Below are 19077 nucleotides of genomic sequence, written 5' to 3'. Positions count from 1 at the left end.
TTTGTATAAATACATTCATTCATTTTGTAATTGTTCTAGTGATACACGATTGTATTTTGCGTATGATTTTCTTCTTTTTTTATTGAAGTAAGATGCAATTATGCTTTATAAATAATATTACAAATGATGATCAGCAATAATTTAAACACAATGGCGTTTCATTCTTAAAATTAATAATTCCAAAAGTTTTAAACAAATTTGCAATATGTTAATGTATCTACAACACATGACTGCCAAAACAATACATCATACAAATAGTAAATAATAACTTGAGTTAACTTAATTGATTATAAATATGTTGATCTTTCAGTCACATTGATCAGTTGCCTTTGTAACTCTCAGTTTAATGCTTTATTACAAAAATTCAGTTTATCTTTATGAATTTATTAAGAAGGAATGAAAAATATTAAAAACGCTAAGATGGCCAGAGGCTGTGTAATTAAATAAGTTTGAGAGAAGCTATTAAATAAATTTAATCTAGAATTAAAATAAAGTATCTGCCATTAGAAACAAACTCTGCAAACTTTCATCTAATTTTCTGTAAGAAATTGAGTTTATTGCGTGATTCGTGCATAATTTAGTTGTAGCACGCCTGAACAAATGAAAAGATGGTGACAATATAGTAAACCGTGACATTGCTGTATCTAGAAAAATCAAAAAAAAGAAGTATTGTGTGTAAACCCGGCTGTGTATCTTCGTACGTCTTCCCCACTCTGTTGTATTGTAAAGTGAGCACCTGTGTTTGAAACAAGAAAACATTACAGGTTTATTTGAAATAAGTTATTGTAATCGTTAAACGAAAGACATGTTTTCGAAAATAAAAAACATATCCGATTAAAATGAAAATGTAATTGCAAAATGAGTCTCACTATTAGCACTATAGGAAGAATAATTAACAATGTGAAGGAAACAAATGCTTTTTTCGAATATAGAGAATCTTGAATAAGATAAAAATTGCTCACAGAAGACGTCACTGATAGAATTCAAAACCTATATGCGTGTTTCTTGACGTGTTGTACCGGATGTAATCTATCACTTATACACATCCAAACTTTCCTCAACAAAGCATCATCTAATGTCTTTGACGTGTCACCGAAATTGTCGGGGTTAATACTCCTAGAAAGGATCGCATTTTTTGGTGAAAATTCATCCTTGCAATTTCCGTGTACCGTCGCTCACCTATCTGTGTCTCGTGTGCACTTATTACATGATTCGTGCGAGTTGAATCTTCATAAAGAATCAAGATGACGTTGCGAAATAAGTGAAACATGAAAACAACTCGCATGAATTGTACTCATACTTATATAAGAATAAAGTGCATGAATCATATGCTAGCGTGTGAATGATTGTAATATAGGAATAGATAAAAATACGTGATCAAACAAGGACATAATTTCCTTTCTATTTCTGTATCATTTCTTCAACACGCTCGTGCATTCTACTCTTATATTTCTATGAATGTACCTAACTCCTGTATCGGAGTAGGTAGAAAACTAGATTATCAAAACTTCCGTTGTATCTTTGCAGCGGATTCTATAAATAAATGTTTCTATTGTATGCTTGTCGTTATTCGTATCCTCGCTTTTCCTCAAGTTCCATTTCTTTCACAAATCTGATTCGTTGTGAAATTTATTAATTTTGGAAGCATAATATGCATATCATAGGCAACTATAGCAGTTGATATAAATGTTTTAAAATTAATATAAATACATAAACAGAATAAAAATTAAGAAGTAAATACTTTATTTATAAATACAAAAAAGATACTTCAATTCCATGTACCTTTTATTTATGCTTATTCTTTTAATACAAAGACAAATTATCCAGTTTTGTAAGTAGTTGTTGGTCGAGCTGACGAAATTCAAAAGCACATTGGTTTCGTTCAGTTTTGAGATCAATCTCGTGGCATAATAGAGATTCTAAACACAATGTCGTTCGAAGTCTTCCAAATGCTTCGACTTTTGTAAAATAATCTTTCGCTTTAGAAAGTATTTTAATTGCTTTTAAAATCACTTCTTTTCGTGCTTTATCGCTTGCAGGAGCGGTAGCAACTAAACATTTCGCATATAAAACAAACGCTCTACCTTGATCATAATATCCTCCATGAGCTAAGATTTGAGTAATTACTTCCTCCACTAAATTTAATGCTAAGGTCGGCATATTCATTATTAACTGAAATATTAATGGAATCAATAATTATTAATATAACGGTATTAGAAATTAATTAAATTTATTACCTGAATATTTGCAAGATGCATTTTAATTAATGCTTCGTAATAAGATAAATGGTTTTTTACAGCCAATTCTAAGGCTGTATTAAGAAGCACTAGAGAATTTGCTCCTGCAATTCTATTCTCTGGTGAAACAGATGCACACATTAACTGACTTGAAAGAATCATAGCTCGTATTCTATTTTGAGGTATAATTTGTTCATCCTTCTCGATACTGTCAATGCACTCTAAACCTTTGGGATAGTCTCCTTTGCCTAAATAAACTTCTGCCAACCTGAAAATTGTTTTCCATGTAAAATTTATGTAAATAAAGAGTATTCACGTGTCATTTTAAAATAAATATTACTATACCTAAATTTACATTCCAATGAATCTAAACTTGATATATTTGATGCTATTGCTTCAGCTTCACTCCATTTTTCTTGTCTCACTGATTGTGTGAATATATAAAGTTGCTCGCTCAACATCCATATCTATGAAGTAGTCATAGGAAATGTTATAAACATGTCACATACATTTATTTAATTAAGATAAAAATTATATTTGTCAATAATACCTTATTACAAGGTTCATTAGGAAACCTTTCTTTAGCATGAGCAAGTACAATGTCAACCAAAGAATATTCACCAAATTCTACTAAAATATTTGCAACGTTAACAACAGCCTGACACGTAGATGGTCCATTGAACATGTGTTGTTTTTTATCCCCTGTATTATGTAAAAGTAACAGTTGCGCGCAAATTGAAGACATCTCGGTCTTACCATAATACGCCCATAATGCACATTTTTCAGCATACGTCATTGACATTAAATCTATCATGGAATGTTGACAATTCAAAACGTCAGATTTTGTCAAAGTCTGCGATTAAAAGTTTAATTATCGTTAAATATTAAATAAACATAATATTTCTAAAATTGTAACAATTACATTTATGTAGACTTATACCTCAAACACCTGCGATGGATTCTTAGCTTCTAAAGCAGAGTTATGTGCGTATGCAATAAGACCTAATCCAGTTGTATGAGTTATTCCTAACATACTCGCTTTACCGACGGATCTTTCTATAAGAGGCCCTCTAAAAATACATCAATGATATGATGATTAATACGTATCAGTACTTATTAAGTAATTTCAAAACTTACTTTTGCCTAGTAGTTAAATAGTACATCCAAGCATGAGCTAATTGTAAACATACATTATCACCAGCTTCTTGTGCCATCATGATAGCTTCTTTTAAAGCAGCTTGTGCTACTTCTCTTTTAAAAGAAAAAAAACATTAACACAAAATCGATTTAGTAATCAACTTGAAAGTTTGTATTAGAACATACTTATGATTAAATTGAGCATGTAGAACCGCTAAATTTAAAGCTGCATATCTAAAGATACGAGGCCTATCTTCAGGTGCAGAACGATTTTCCATAGCAGCTAATCTATCGAAACAATGATATAGACTATCTACAGCCCCACAATATTCGTTAACTCTTAAGCAATTTAAGTAACTTAAATAATGCTGAAACAATTAAGAAATAAATAATATAAAGACATTTTTGTTTACACTTACATGTAAACAGAAAAATACTCTTACCACACAGTACTCACAGCTTCAGCATAATAAGGACTGCAACTTAAAAGTTCTCGTACAAGAACTTGTAGCTCTGCAGGGGGCATTGCTTTGTGTTCATCTGTCTGCAGTGCATGCGCTTGTTGTGCAACAAGTAATTCTGCCTGCCTTCCACCCCAAGTTGTTTTAATTCTGTTGATGATATAACATATTGTAATTTAAATAAAGAAAATACAAATAAAACTTGTACAAAAAAAATAACATACTCATTCGAATAAGAATCATCTAGTTTAGAACCCATACAAATACCAGAACTTTCGGAAGTATTAGTTCTTCTTTCTAAATATTTTTTTAAAGCTTCATAGAGTGCAACTACTTGATCAAAAGGTAATTTCTCAAAAAAAATAATAACCCTCCTTATATATAATCCCAGAACAGAATTTTTATTCAGCGCAGGCAAAGAAAGAGAATGATCTAAAGTTGGTTTCATCAGACGTCCAACACTATCAAATAGATCTAATAGTCCTTCGACTCCTTTTCCTTTCAACACATTTAATTGCACCTCCAACTGATGAGCAAAACGATGCAAAATATATTCAGAAGAGTATAATATATTCAATAATGCATTAAACTCCATATCTGGTGACTGAAAAAAGAAATATTATACTTGTTGAAATCAAAATTATATATATAAATAACTATAATAATGACTAACACTTACTTGAATCAATTTTAATGCAGCTAAACAAAAGTCACGTCTTTCAACAATTGCTATAAAAAAATTACATTATTATTAATAGTATATTGGTTTTCACATGTTGTTGATTGTAGAGAATTACAAATATTATATTACAGCACTGTAACATTTAGAAATGTCAAAAATAAAAATACCTTTTGTTGTTTCATTACAATATTCTTTAATTAAAATGACAGTTGCAACTTTGTATGGCGTTAAAGTTTCCTTCTGTACACGTTTTATATTTCCATCAATATTCATTAAATCTACAGACATACTGAATAACGTTTTACAACACATATAATTAAAAGAATTATATAATTTTCATTGTATACAAACAAACAAATTTTATTAAAGAAACATAAACAACCAACGTGTATTCAGTGACTACAGAATTAAACGTAGTTCACTATTTTCGCCGTAAGAGACCTCTGAAGCAGTGTTGGACAGTCGTGAGATTTTATCTCACGCGAGAGCTTTATGCGCATACGTCAGCTGATGTCACAGCTTGCTGCCAATGCCGTACCTAGCCGGTACACGCAGTGGTGACTGATGAGGGCACCTTAATGAGCCCAAATAATTTTTCAAAAATTCTTATAATTGCATTGTAAACTATGAATGTATAGGTTGGGTTAGATTACATTAGACTGGGTTAGGTTAGTTATATATATGACTGTATAAATCAATACAACTACATACATATACATTAACAGTATTCAATAAAACTGCAACAATCATATGCATATGTGCATACACAAAAAAATTTGTCTTTAAAAATTTCGTTTAATTTGCGGTATCATTTCCACAATAATACCTTCAACATTTTTCACTTAATATAACTTGACGCTTTTTTCGAAATATACATTAGCCTTTGTAAAGAAAAAGAATAATCATAGATACATTTTTTTCATTCAGTACTAGTTCATGTTCTCATTTTATTTTCAATTTGAGAATAAATCTACATCAAACGCCATTAATGTTAGTATTCAGATGTCTCAGACGATGTGTTCTAGCAAAGCACAATACTTTTTATCCATTTTAAGTAGGAGGAAACTCTTGTATACACATCGGGCTTGGGACCACAGCGTATACCAAAACTAACAACACCGATTAAGTAGGTCCATTTGGTACCCCTGAGAATCAACGGGCCACCACTATCACCCTGTAGAAAAATATTAACGTTAAAAGGTTTGACAACCACTGCAACAGCCGTTGTCACAATTATGAAGAAACAATAACTTCAAAAATGAAAAAAGATCTGAAAGCTAAGTGTAAGATACTAAACCTTACAAGTGCCTCTCCCCATGCCACCAGCGCACAATTGCTCATTCGTAATACCGTTTGGAAGTCCTTCAGACTTGTGTATAAATTCACTGCAAATATCATTTGGTACCAAAGGAAGTCGAGCTTCCAAGAGGCGATGCGATGGGACTGAATTATCTGTAGGAAAAATAAAAAAGAGAAATGAATAATATTTCGCAAATTGTTTGTCGCGTTTTTCTTATTTACTTTCCGTAGTTTGTCCCCATCCAACAACGATTGCTTCCAAAGAATTTTTGGGTGGATAACGAACATCGCACACACGAAATGTCGTCCAGCAGTCTGTGGGATATTTTAACTTGAGAAGGGTAATATCGTGATACACGATAGGAAATGTATAGTTAGGGTGTTGTATTATTCCGGATATTCGATGATACGTCGCATTCGTGTCATTTTTCGTGCGAAGATCCACAATTCCGGTGCGAATGAGAAGTTCGTGGCTGTAACGTACAATAATTAGAAGCAAGCAGAATGAATGTAGGATCTTGATCACGATCATTAGCCTTAGTATTAGTCTTAGTATTAGGTTTTGAAATAATCCCGATTAGACGCACTATTAATATAATTAAAATAATCGCCCAGATTTTGTATTGACAAGTAACGACATAAATACTTACATACTTTTATTATAAGTGCAATGCGCCGCGGTTATAACATATAACTCAGAAATCAAAGAACCACCACATATAAATTGTTTGATACCTTGCTCATCAATAACAAAAATCGCGACGTGGTACGGATATTCTGTGATACTTTTAACTTCCCGACTTGCGTTAATTATTCCAAAGGGCGGTAGGCAATCTGAAATAATTAGTTTGATGCATTAATTTCAAAAAACGCTCTGGGCACAAATCGCTCTCGCATATCATACAAATTTTGATTGATATAATCAAACAAAAATTTTACAAAATTAAATTTCTGGCGCATCGCTTTGAACCACAACTTATTACAGTAAAACCTCGATATAAGCGAAAATAACGTACACGAGTACTCACTCTATTCAAAAATATGTTACAAATACATTAGGAAGAATTTTATAATATGAATGTTTTATCCTCGCAGATGAGTATGCTGCTGTTTGTTACATTCAGTCGGTCAGCCATTTTCTTCTCCCGTTGTCCTCATATTTGACGAAACATTGAGCAATATAGAAACTACACGATATAGGCGGAAGTTCAGACCCGAGAGATTTGTTTATATCGAGGGTTTACTTGTGTTGAAAAAAGAATACACGTACCTCCTACAGTTAATTCACTTTCAGGATCATGAGGTTCTGAAGTTGATTCCGTAAGTGTTGCGGTTGGTGTTGTTGTGGATGATTGTTGAGTAGCTGTTGCGGTTGGTGTTGTAGATAATTGTTGAGTACGTGTTACGATTGGTGTTGTTGTAAATAGTGATTCAGTAGTCATTGCGGTTGGTGTTGTGGATAATTGTTGAGTAGGTATTGTTATTGTTCCTGTCGTAGATGATGATTCAGTAGGTGTTGTAGATGACAGCTGAGTAGGTGTTGCGGTTATTGTTGCCATAAACCGTATTCTCATTGATGCGTTCAGCGGACAGCAAACAATAGGTTCAAAAAAATAATATCCACCCACTGATATAGGAGATCCATTTCGAAACGCGTTCAAAACCGGTAAACATTTTCTCAGATACGTACCAGTACCCGGTGATCCGTTAATTGTACATGGTTCGCCTGCAAAAATATATATTTACACTCGTTACAATAAAAGTCCCCGTGGACGAAGCGCATTTAAACTGATTATTATAGATATTAAAAATGAATACAATGTTTCATACGATTTTAAAAGATGTTCAGAGCTGTCTTTGTTTTTTAATTATTAAACTGAATTAAATTTGCTGTCGGTTACAGTTAATGAAACGTAACTTATTATCGTTATTTATAGCAATTTTAACTTGTTTTCAGAAATTACTTTGTAAGCAACTATAATTTGATGCGATAATCTTAGCTTTACATTTGTACCTCCAGAAATGCTAATTCCTCTAGTATGATAAAATGAATCGAATATACCTTGGCACAGTATTTTATTTAATTCAGCTCCAGTCGAATATGTGAGGAACAGAAATACGAATGACGATAATATACCATTGATAGAAAATCGGAACCCCATTCTTGATCGTTGAATGCTTCTGCTTTTACTGTCACTTTCAACCACCGCTTCTTATGTTGTCGATTCGTCCCCTTCCATTTCCTTCAATTTGAACGTAGGAGGAATCTGCAATATGTATTACATATTACTTCTACATGCACAAAATGCGATATAAACTGGTCTAGATTCTACAAATAATATTTTCCGCTGAATTAGAAAAGAGTTTGACACTATTTGATAACGAATAATCGTACGCCTATTATAGTGTACTAACGATATTTCTTCTGTACTATGATGTTTCTATACTAGACCATATTTTTTATTCATCTGTAGAGTAATTATTTATAAGGTTGATGAGATGCTTAATTTTGCAAGAAGGGTGCGTACAACTTTTACGAGTAAGAAATAGATTGACTACAATAAAGTCTAAGTTTTCCTCAAAAAGTCATAGCAAGCAATAATTCAATCTGAATAGAAAACTAAATAAAAGGCTCCTAAAATCAAAGATTCTGACCATAAACTAAAAGTACTCGACTATTAAGGTGTCATTGCTGTAAAGGACATTGATTTGATACAAAAGTTGGCGGAAAAACTAAAAGCGGTACATTATTGTATGGATAGAAAACACAGTTCGAGGTCTAATCCTTGCTATGACATATTTTAAGAACAGTGAGCCTAACGTATTACATGGTAGTATTGTTGTTAAATAAAGTTTTATTTCCGCCATAAACTTTGAAGTTTTAATGTTTCCTGAAACTCTGATTGTTCCACTCCATTTAACTTTATGTTCAGCGAGAATTTTGTCTTATCGGAGACTCAAGGATCAATTCCGCTAATTTAGACGAACTGCGTAACTGATAGCGGTAGGTCAGAATATGATGTTGAGAGGATACTTCATTTCTAAATAGTCGTATGCAATAAGAGTGTAAAGAAGAATATTAACCGCAAGTGACCTTTTATATTTAATAATAAAGCTTTTGATATTTACATATGAGGGATCGGTTTGTTCGAGGGTCGTCGGGCGCGATCGGGTGACTCGGACAATTGGCGCCAAGATAATTCGGCGGTATTACGAGTTGGCGCGAAAATTAGCGAGGGAACAAAGAATCGTATAGCAATTGTTTCGTTTTACGCGGGAATCGGTAGAGAACGAAGAAAACGTCGTGGCGTCGGGGGACAGTCTTGTAACGTTGGAAGTAGTAAGTTCTCCGAAAAGTTACCGTATTATTGTCTGTACTTGATTTTTATATTTTTGTTGATTTTTGTACTTTTGTTAAATTATTAAAACTATTCTGTTATTGTTATCCCCAAAAAACTGTTAATCCGTCATCCTCGATAATTTCGATCCTACACATATATTACAACGTAGAATTATTAAAAGATGTGATGAGAAAATGGCGGAGGAATAGTATTTTGAAAAATTATTGCTATATTACGCTACCTTGAAATAAAATTAAATCCCATACTTTCCCATAGTTTTTATTTCTAAATTAGTCATATAGACTACTGCTAATTAATTGAGATTTCGTATAATGTATAATAAGAAACAGAAATCGTGAATGTAATGCAAATGTACAAAATAAATGTTTAAAGAAAGAATTATGTTAAGTATCCATCATCCTTCACGTCCTCTTTCAAATTTTTGGCGGTCAATTTTGCATTCCTTGATTAAGCATGTTAAACAATTTAAAAATAAAAATAACTATCATGCAATACGGAGATCGTTCTACATTTGTAACACCGAAAAGAACATACATTTCCCATTGCTCCAACGTAAATCATCTTCTCGTGTTTTGACCACCATTTTATCTATTTCTTTCAAACGCGATTGTCGATTGCGCAATAATCGACTTCTTCGTAAGAGAAAATGTAATCGGAGCGACGTTCTAAATAAATAGCTTTATAAACTACCAGAAACTAATCGAGATAAAAGGCGCGGGATCAAGTTTACATATCACAGTTATACCAAAGAGTAGACATAACAAGGCAAGGAAACCTACCTCCTAATGCGATACAGAGACACAGCCAATTTAAATGAAATCAAAAGAATCGAGGGTGCATAATGTAGAAGTATGGCGGTCGAAAAAGAATAGTTTAAACTTGCATATTCACCAATAATTTATTTCTAATAAATATTTTGTCATATCTCTGTAACACATTCATCCGTAATTTCTTGTGATAAGTTTTTCATTTTCTTACAAGTTATTTGTAATAATCATTTCCGTAATACATATTCTTCAAATATATTTTGTAGAGCAATCATTTTAGTATATTCTTTTCTTTTCAACTTTTCAACGCCGTAAAATTGATGAAAATACCTCGAAACACAATATTAGTAATATACAGAAAATTTATTACAATTATATTCCAAATTATTAGAGGTTGACATGAAAGTAGATTTGCTCGATTTAGATTTCCCGCTCGTTTGTACAACCCATTTGAAGGGACAGCGTTTTCGAGAAATCAAAGGTGCCGACAGAGAGTGTTATCTCTGGTTTACTCTATGGTAATACCTTAATTAATTCTGTGATTTTGATTTATTACATGTAGGTAACCAAACAAAGTAGAATGTGAGAGTGCAAACAATAACACGTTATAAAAATTTAATCTTAACCTTCGGTCAACAATTTTGTTCATAAACAATATTTTTACAAAACTATTATTTAAATTTTTGTTTAACATCATTTTCAGAATAATCGATCGTCGGTAAGGTAGGAAGCGACGCGAAAATAGTACACAATTTTTTTTTGAGTTGTCAAAAACCGATTTGACAGATGTTTCCTTTCGTAAAACACAGATTTTTTTTTCAATTTCCTTTCGTCATCTATCTTCTACACATAAAATGTTATTTCTGTCACCCATCAAATTTGGACAGGGACGCGACGCGAAGGCATAGTTGCCAGATCATTACGCTGTTGCCTTATCAACCTATTTTTGGACATGACAAACTTGTAGGAATACACGTGTCAAGCTTTCTAATCGTAACGAATACAAAAGAAGGAACAAAGGAAGTGTCGCAACGAAGTCGAAAGGTTAGAATTGTAATATGAGATTTATTCAAACAAGGTTTTGTGAATAAATTGAAATTATAAATTGGTAAAACCTGGTTAAAAATTGATATTATCTTGCAAAACAGTAAAATCTATTAAAAATTACATTTATTTATTGTTCATTTGTATGTAATTATTTTATGTAAGCAAAAATATTCTTTATGGCATAAAGCAGGAATGTTATCTTCACTACTGGGGGGAGGTCCCCTGGCGACGCCAGAAACCCGCTTACCGAGAAGTGCCACATGATCCGAGTGGAGTATATCTGTAAAACAATACACATACAAATATGAAACCTTCTTATTTTTCATTCTTTCGTTATCAAACTTTCGCCAATTGACTTCTCACATTTCTCTGTTTGAAATGAGACCAAACACGATATAATTTGGTCTATATTTACTGATTCAATTGACGCTGAAAGTTTCCAACGAAGAGAAGGACAGCGAGTGAAAAAAAAGAGACGCTGCAATCGTGGCAGTCGGCAAAGATCAAAAGTCTTCAATTGTTTGCAGTGCTTATGTACTACTAACTTTTTTATTTTTAATCCATTTTTTATACAACCTTTTCCATTATATTCGTGATATTTTCCTGATTAAAATAAGACCAAACACGACATGATTCGGGTCATATTTACTTACAATATCTTATCGAGGTAAGCCCTCGACGTATGCGTAATGTTTGAGATTACAAATAAATGTTTCGAAATACGTTATCTTTAATCAGGAAAATTTTACAAATATATTAGTTAAAGTTTCATATAAAAAGAAATCAAAAATAAAAAAGTTTTATTCTTGCATTAGAATTGTCCGATGTGTTACTGTTTCTTTACGTTCGCTCTCCGCCTTCAGTTATTTTCTACATTCGGCAAAACATCAAACAATGTACATCACATATTTTTTACAGTACTCTGTCTCTCATAACATGCTATACAATGCAATAAAATTTATTAAAAATTATATTTACCGTTCATTGCTAAGTAAAAATCACCGGCTCCCTCTCTTCTTTGCATTGTCCAAAATTCTCCTCTAATAAACCAGAGACACAAGGTCACGACACGACGACCATCACGACAGCGCTGCTGGAACAAGAGCCACAAATAGCCTCGAGACTCTGGGATTGGGGGGGTCTCTCAGAACTAAAAGAAGACGTTCCTAAAAAAACCATTCGAAAACGCCCTTGGTTGGGTATTCTATAATAGAATCTTGTATTCTCAACTTAGCTTTGTTTTACCTTTTATCTTACAGCATCTTTGCTGATTCCTTTGTTGTCTGCTGCCCCTAATCGAACATTGCGTGCAGGTGGAAAAACTTTTTCCGTGTCACTGACTTCTTATGGTGTCTGCGCCGCAGGTAGACCTTTCAAAGTAAAAATCTCCGTACGGGCGTTGACCGCAAATCAACCGTTAAACGAGCATTTCCAAAATTAAATCAGTCTTAATTTCAACGTGTATTTTCATTTATGTCCGGTTGCGAAGCGTTTGGCCCGTAATCCTCATCTTCTTCGGCGCGCATTAGTTTGCGCGCTTGCGACATTCCTGTCGACGTTCCTGTTTCTTTTCGTCTTTTAATATTTTTTTCGTTTCTCTCCTTTCTTTTTTGCTCCATTTTTAATAAAATTATGCCCGGTTCTTTCTTCATAGCTTTAGTTAACCGCGACATGACTGCCTTGGTGTTATACTGTATTACGGCGGCAGCGCATCTCGCCGTGTACGAACCCCGTTGACTGAAATTTATTCTTTTTCCGCCGATATACTTGACGATGACACTGTTAAAGCACTCCGCAGGATTGTTTGTGTAGTTGCATAACAAGCTCTCCGCGTGAGTCGTTAGTGGCTGCAGTTTTTCTTTTATTTGTTCGTACACTCCCGCACTCTTTAATTGTGGTACCATGTTCTTTTCATTTTGCTTACTTTTTCCGTCGCAAAAGTAGCTTATTTTGTCACACTCTGCGTGCTCGCCGAACACGTGGCTTGGAACATTATTAATATCGCGGCACAAATTTTTCATTTTTTCCTCGCGTGATATATCTTCCTTCCTTCTATATTGCGCGGCTCTTACGATCGCGGAGCGCATGCGCAGAATGTTGTTTTCTATGGCCCTCCTCGTTGGTCCTTTCGTCTTCTTGGCAATTTCCCTCATTTTCCTGCAGAAGTTCCGTAACAAATGATTCGTGCACTCGATTTTTTTCACACGAATCTCCGATTTGTACGGATCTGCGTCTAGAATTTTTTTGTGTACACTGCTATCACCGTCAGCAATCACCGTCGAATAAATCAATCCACGTGTTTCAACGCTGGTTTTGAATCCTTCAAGCACGGCTTCGCTTTCCATGGCGGTACATGCTCTGCCTATGTCCCAATTTTTGAAACACGCGTGCTTTCGTGGTGGTTCCTTTCTTCTAGTGGCACCTTCGCATATTCTGCATCTCTTATTACGTACACCGAGGTATAGAACTTTTTTGGTGTGATAGCCGACTATCACACCAACTCCAGACGCGGAGTAAAATGCACCGGTGCGGTAGGATCTCTTCATCCAGCTTCCGTCAGTAACGACAGGAATGTGCGGAATGCCGGATTGAGGAACGATATCGCCTCTCTCGATAGCCAATTGCTTTTCCTCCTCAGCCGCTACTATCATTTCCTCCTCCGCAGCGGCGATCAACGCATTTACTATTTCGTCGTGACTTTTCAGGAACAGCCTTTTCGACATGCATGGTATGTTCATTGCCGTCAAAAATTCTTCCATCTGCGCAAAGCTGCCTCCGGTAAACATTGTTCCAGCCACGGCACTGTAGTTTATGTCCATTTCCTGAACTTCCTTAGGTTGACTGCGGATTTCGCCTCTGAAATTGCACATAGTGCACGTTACATTAAGCGTAGTCTTTAAGCCTATCTGTTTCACACCGGTGATTTGCAAATATTTTATTCCGCAATCTTCCCGCTTATCGGCATGATGGCCAATTTTTTTTATTTCCTCAAACATGTGCTGCATGTTCACGATATTTAACGCACTTGAAAAAGAGATTTCTTCTTTCTTGGGTGTTGCGACTTTTTCCAAAACCCAGTTATCTTTTTCGCCATCGGAAGATGCCGATATGGTCCCCTCTGCACTTTCCTCTTTTTGCTGTGTTGGAGTTACTTCCCATGACGTAGACATGGGTATTTGTTCATCGGATTGTGACAGCCGATTTTCCTCAGGAAGTTCCGTGGCGAGTACGTCAGCATCAGTATTTTGCGAGTTCCTTTCCAGAGAAAATAAGCGGCGTCGTCTTTCGCGACTTCCTTTTTTCTTCGATAATCTTCTCGTCGAAGGATACAATTTTCTTTTACGGGCTTTCTCTCCACTGGAAGTAATGTCACTATTGCTTTTCTTAGCATCGCTCATTTTAACTTTAGTATGCTTAAAAAACTGTATCACATGAAGCACGAAGTAAAAAACTAATTCGCACGGAGCATTCAGTCACATAGGAAATAAAATAACTTAAAAAGTAAATCACTTAAGAAACTGCACTTAAAACTAGTTTACTTGTTTAAAAACACTAACTATTAACTTTTTAAAACTCTTAAAAAACTGTATGTTTGCTTTGCAAAAGACTCCGACCTGTCGTATGTAGATAGTACGTAGCGTATGTGACGTAAGCTTGCTATATCTAGCTGAAGAGTTGTGCCGTCTGACCTGCGCAGTAGGATGCGCAGTGCCACACCCACACTCATCCCATACGGCTATCTCGAGTTATTGACCGATTCGTATTCCAATCGATATTGTAGATACTTTGGTTGAAACCACGGACCAGTACTACAATCGCTGCTAGCGGATAATCGCTTTTCATCGTGTTAGATGGCGTCAGTGATGCTTTTTTTTATGGGAAATGTCTTCCAATATTATAATAAATTAATAAATTAATTCATAAAGGTAACTATTATTATTAAATTCCTAATAGATATTTATTTCAATATATGCGTTTGAGTGAAAGTCTGAGAACAGAATAAATGAATGATTTTGTGATTTAACAAAATTGAAAACGTTTAAATGATGATAGCTTCAATTTTGTCTAATTGGATTTAACATTTTTCATTTGTTAATATGACAGAGTTCTTTATAACCAACGACGAAAAATAAATAGAGTTCTTTATGACCAACGACGAAAAGTAAATAGTTCTTCATGACCGACGGCTTTGATGATCACTACATTTTGAGTGTGTGATGTAATTAACAATTTTATATGAACACAAAATTTGGCGAAACTCTGCGAAACTGTTCTGCTCCGATATCAATTCAAATTTGTAAGTAAGTGGTTTTTTGCAAAAGAAGATATCTGTGAGAATGGTATTCAGTGATTCGAGAGAAAATTTTTTGCTATTCCTGTAGCATTATCTTAAGGTTGGTTAAAAAGTGATAATAATTTAGTAAAGTCAAAAGAATTCGAAGTTAATTGGTCTTACACTTCGATGTAATTCAATTCATATTATAATCAATTATATTAATAAAATCAATTATTAATTGAATTTAACGGAAAAAATACATGTGGCGCCATTCAGTGGCAGTGTGAAAAACTAATGAAACTACAGTTTCAAAAACGTGTAGTTCACCCTGTTCGCAGGAGAGATGGCGTCACTTTTCCATTTCGTTTATGACGTCACTTTTTAACAACCGCGCGTAGATTTGAATTTTTAACAACATAAGAATGAAACTTTTTGAAAAATATGGAACTATTATGTGCTCAAAACAGTTCGCGCACTATAGTCTTTTCGGTAAAAAGTAATTACAAAAAATTTCACAAAATAAATTTGAATACAATAACTCGTAAATAATTTACAAGATACTCGAAAGTTATGAAAATAATGAATTACAATAATTAATTTATGTAAATGAGTTACAATAAAATATATCGTAATATATTAATTAACAAATTATGCAACATATCTGTTAGAGTAAGTTAATAAAAATAATAAATTTAAATAATTCCAGCAATAAATTTGTTAATAAACAGTCGAAAAATATGAAATTATAAAAAAATTAACGTTAAAATAATTATACAACATCCAATGAGAGTGGTTGCACGCTATTGGTGGATTACATGATCTCTAATTGGCTACTGTACACTGCCAATCACTCATACACTTGAATTCGATATATTGGTGCAATTCGTGATGTCTAATTGGCTGCTGTAATGTACCAATAGCTCGTACACTTGAAGAGGTCGCCGCTGCTCAGTTTTGTTTTGGAAGTCGAGGAGGTCGGATCTCTGCTGTCAACACTTACCGGTACGAGTCAAGGGTTCACTTATCCGATACTGTGCTTGTCCATGCGTTACCTAGTGTACTACTATTAGTGTTTAGTGTGCTTTAACAAATATTTTTTAATAAATATGTGGGTGTATTAATAAAATTTATGGTGTGATTCTACAAGTGTCAGTGACTTAACCAGTGTGTTACCTGCATGCATATACGGATATATTAGTGTACCTAGTGTGTTATTACTAGTGTTTAGTGTGCTTTAACAAATATTTTTTAATAAATATGGGGGCGTATTAGCACGATTTATGGTGTGGTTCCTCATGTGTCAAAGTACTTACCGGGGTGTTTTAATTTATAATTGTGCATGTGTATATGAATGCATTAGTGTGTTTTAAAGTATTGTTATACAAGTGTTTTACCATTATTTTTTAAATATTTTACCGGGTTTTATGGTGTTATTACCTGTGTTTTTACAAATTTTTGTGAACATTTAATGAGTTTTATGGTGTGGTTACCTACGTGTTTTGACATGCTTGTGCACGTGTTTAATGTAATTTACTGCGTAGTTGTCAAGTGCTTTCCCGCCATTTTGGAAATATTTTACCGCGTTTTATGGTGTTATTACCTATGTGTTTTTACAAATTTTTGTGAACGTTTTAATATATAATTGTGCATGTGCATACGAATATATTAGCATGTTTTGTAGCGTTGTTGTGCAAGTGTTTTACCATTATTTTTTAAATATTTTACTGGGTTTTGTGGTGTTATTACCTACGTGTTTTTACAAACTTTTGTGAACGTTTAGTATGTTTTATGGTGTGGTTACCTATGTATTCTGTTATATTTTTGCAAACGTTTTAACATGTTCTATAAGTAATTACCGAAGTGTTTTGACATACATTCTCAAATGTTTTACAATATTTCACGATGTTACTATTGATAAACATTTACAAATTTATAACCGAATTCTGTAAAGTAATTATTGTACTTCTGCATGTTAATTAAAATGCAAATCGATAAACACAGTTAATTAATCGTTGTGTTCCTTTTATGATTACAGTGGTCAAACCAACTTCACAGACAAACCGCCAAATCCAAATCTGACGAAAGCTGCCAATCAATCAATCAATCAATCAAGGAGCCAAGCAGTCAATCAGATGAGCCGCCTTTCAGATGCTTTATCAGTAAAACGATCGCAGTAATGCAAGTCAACGATCGGTGAGTCGCATGCTTTACGGTTCCTCCGGATCCCATCATGTCGTAGGACGAATGGTCCGAAGCGACACGGGAACTGGTTGTATTTTTATTATTTGAGCGAGCATAGTGACCACGACTGTACGATCGTGTAAAATTCGTACAAACTGTTTATTTCATTTATTAGATCAGGTCAGGGTTTTCTTGTACATCGCGTTTTAACTTAACTTCTTTACGAATCAAATTGAAATTAGTACATTGAAGTCGGATGACCCTCCGATTTCGTGCTAGTTTACTTTTAGAGTCACTTTCAATTTTATTTTCACTTTCAATTGTATCGCGAACTCTTTTTGAATACACATATGTACAAGAAAGTTTCGCGAAAAACAGATTTCGATATCAAAGTTATTTGTGAATGTTTGAGTCATTTAGAAATTTACTTTGATATCATAAATCTGTTAAGAATGAAACTACCGATATACTTAGATTTTTGCAAAGTGATCTTCCATTTTCCATTTTTAAAGTTTTTTAAAGTTAGAGTGAATTTTTGCTGGAAGACACTTTATTAGCATGTTTCTAATCATGTCTTTTAGCTCAGGATTTTCAGCACACATGAAGAAAACTGGTAGGTCAAAATACATGTGGCCGTGTTCATTTTTATGCTCTATACTCATGCGCGTGCTTAGATGCTACTCGCATGGGTTAGGGCAGGTGGACACGGTTTAGTTTTAAGATGTTTTGGCGATCGACAAATTGACAGTGAATTATCGACACAAGTTACACGTGTGTGTGTGTGGTTAGGTCGTGGACCTTGTGTCGATTTTAAACTATAGATTTATTATAAAAATTTTTCAAAATTTTATTTATGCATACAAATGCAAGTAGAGTCATTTTCAAGTTATATTTGTGCATACAAAATGTAAGTCGAGTCATTTGAAAATGCATACAAAATGCAAGTAGAGTCATTTCAAAGTTATACAAATTGATTAAGTTAGAAAATTGTATGAGTAGTTAAAATTATTACATGTACATATTGCATTGAATATTTGAAAGAGTAGAAAAATGAAATATGTTCAATGTTCACTGTCGATTGTCGATCGATTTCAGCAAAAAGGTATGAACTTAGAGTGTGAATGTTGTATTGAACTCGGGTGTCGGAGACGTCCCGGGACGTACTCCCTAGGATTAGGCTTTTTTGCACCCGGGTGGTATGTGTGAGAACCGTGGAGTGTGTTTTTGTGAGAATGGACTTTGCAATTTTTTAAATATAGCGATAGGCAGGCAGGTAGCTTACTTCTGGTGTGAATGAGTTAGTTTTAAGTAGGTAGGGCCAGAGCAAGCTTTCACGTTTCTCTATCCTCCTCTCTCACACGTGAGATGCTTGCATCTGGGGGTTCACGAAAAATCGAGAAGAGAAAAATATTAAATATGAATTTATTTAATATTCTCTTGAACTCGATTGTTCGTTCAGGCCAGGCCTTTTAGTTTGTAAGTCGCAGTCGGGTTCTAGATCCGACTGCAAAAATGAAGTATAAAGTGAAGTGCAGTGAAATAAAATATTCTGCTCGGACATTCTTTTACAGACAGCGCATTCTGAGAATCGCTGGTCGTATTTTTATTTTGAGTAATTATTTTTCTTA

General features: G+C 34.0%; 3 protein-coding genes across 8 annotated transcripts; all 3 read right to left on the bottom strand.

The window, feature by feature from the left end:
• Positions 1-53: 53 nt before the first annotated feature.
• LOC100881608 (anaphase promoting complex subunit 5 ida) lies at positions 54-5163 on the bottom strand. Of its 3 annotated transcripts, none has more exons than XR_001096368.2 (13): positions 4685-5163; positions 4515-4564; positions 4060-4439; positions 3832-3985; positions 3561-3742; positions 3375-3488; positions 3178-3307; positions 2788-3090; positions 2583-2704; positions 2238-2505; positions 1783-2172; positions 1180-1668; positions 54-1116 (listed from the first exon to the last, which is right to left on the bottom strand). XR_001096368.2 is itself a non-coding variant. In XM_003704570.3 (12 exons), the coding sequence occupies exons 1-11, from the start codon at positions 4827-4829 to the stop codon at positions 1804-1806; spliced, it is 2217 nt and encodes a 738-aa protein (XP_003704618.2). In that variant the 5' UTR covers positions 4830-5163; the 3' UTR covers positions 54-1668; positions 1783-1803. The 3 variants fall into 3 exon arrangements, 1 of the variants encoding a protein (XP_003704618.2); XR_001096367.2 differs by having other exon boundaries at positions 55-736; positions 963-1668; XM_003704570.3 differs by having other exon boundaries at positions 54-1668.
• A 284-nt stretch (positions 5164-5447) lies between these two features.
• Positions 5448-8850, bottom strand: LOC143266584 (chymotrypsin-like protease CTRL-1). 3 transcript variants are annotated; one of them, XM_076541977.1, is made up of 7 exons: positions 8472-8850; positions 7879-8083; positions 7087-7542; positions 6467-6650; positions 6039-6289; positions 5815-5969; positions 5448-5691 (listed from the first exon to the last, which is right to left on the bottom strand). In XM_076541977.1, exons 2-7 carry the CDS (start codon positions 7976-7978, stop codon positions 5539-5541), a joined length of 1299 nt encoding a protein of 432 aa, XP_076398092.1. In that variant the 5' UTR covers positions 7979-8083; positions 8472-8850; the 3' UTR covers positions 5448-5538. The 3 variants fall into 3 exon arrangements, with proteins under 3 accessions (XP_076398092.1, XP_076398094.1, XP_076398093.1); XM_076541979.1 differs by lacking the exon at positions 8472-8850 and having other exon boundaries at positions 5820-5969; XM_076541978.1 differs by lacking the exon at positions 8472-8850 and having other exon boundaries at positions 7954-8083.
• Positions 8851-11098: 2248 nt separating this feature from the next.
• Positions 11099-14665, bottom strand: LOC105662118 (uncharacterized). Of its 2 annotated transcripts, none has more exons than XM_012282322.2 (3): positions 12238-14665; positions 11971-12158; positions 11099-11272 (listed from the first exon to the last, which is right to left on the bottom strand). In XM_012282322.2, the coding sequence occupies exon 1, from the start codon at positions 14388-14390 to the stop codon at positions 12447-12449; it is 1944 nt and encodes a 647-aa protein (XP_012137712.2). In that variant the 5' UTR covers positions 14391-14665; the 3' UTR covers positions 11099-11272; positions 11971-12158; positions 12238-12446. The 2 variants fall into 2 exon arrangements, with proteins under 2 accessions (XP_012137712.2, XP_012137711.2); XM_012282321.2 differs by having other exon boundaries at positions 11971-12142.
• Between the last annotated feature and the right edge of the window lie 4412 nt (positions 14666-19077).

The sequence above is a fragment of the Megachile rotundata genome, unplaced genomic scaffold, assembly GCF_050947335.1.
Source record: "Megachile rotundata isolate GNS110a unplaced genomic scaffold, iyMegRotu1 scaffold1709, whole genome shotgun sequence".
In the NCBI taxonomy this organism is placed as follows: Eukaryota; Metazoa; Arthropoda; class Insecta; order Hymenoptera; family Megachilidae; genus Megachile; species Megachile rotundata.
The sequence above is the reverse complement of the archived record's forward strand: the minus strand, read 5'-3'. Positions and strand labels throughout refer to the sequence as shown.

What these genes read in the sequence shown, in the direction of transcription:
- LOC100881608 (XM_003704570.3), bottom strand. Translation starts at nt 4,829, where the DNA reads ATGTGTTGTAAAACGTTATTCAGTATGTCTGTAGATTTAATGAATATT. An exon ending in CTAATGAACCTTGTAATAAG is followed by an intron (nt 2,705 to 2,787) that starts GTATTATTGACA and finishes ACTACTTCATAG; the next exon opens with ATATGGATGTTGAGCGAGCA. An exon ending in TGCATCTTGCAAATATTCAG is followed by an intron (nt 2,173 to 2,237) that starts GTAATAAATTTA and finishes TTAATATTTCAG; the next exon opens with TTAATAATGAATATGCCGAC.
- LOC143266584 (XM_076541977.1), bottom strand. Translation starts at nt 7,978, where the DNA reads ATGGGGTTCCGATTTTCTATCAATGGTATATTATCGTCATTCGTATTT. An exon ending in AAGTGAATTAACTGTAGGAG is followed by an intron (nt 6,651 to 7,086) that starts GTACGTGTATTC and finishes TAATTATTTCAG; the next exon opens with ATTGCCTACCGCCCTTTGGA. An exon ending in TGGGGAGAGGCACTTGTAAG is followed by an intron (nt 5,692 to 5,814) that starts GTTTAGTATCTT and finishes ATTTTTCTACAG; the next exon opens with GGTGATAGTGGTGGCCCGTT.
- LOC105662118 (XM_012282322.2), bottom strand. Translation starts at nt 14,390, where the DNA reads ATGAGCGATGCTAAGAAAAGCAATAGTGACATTACTTCCAGTGGAGAG.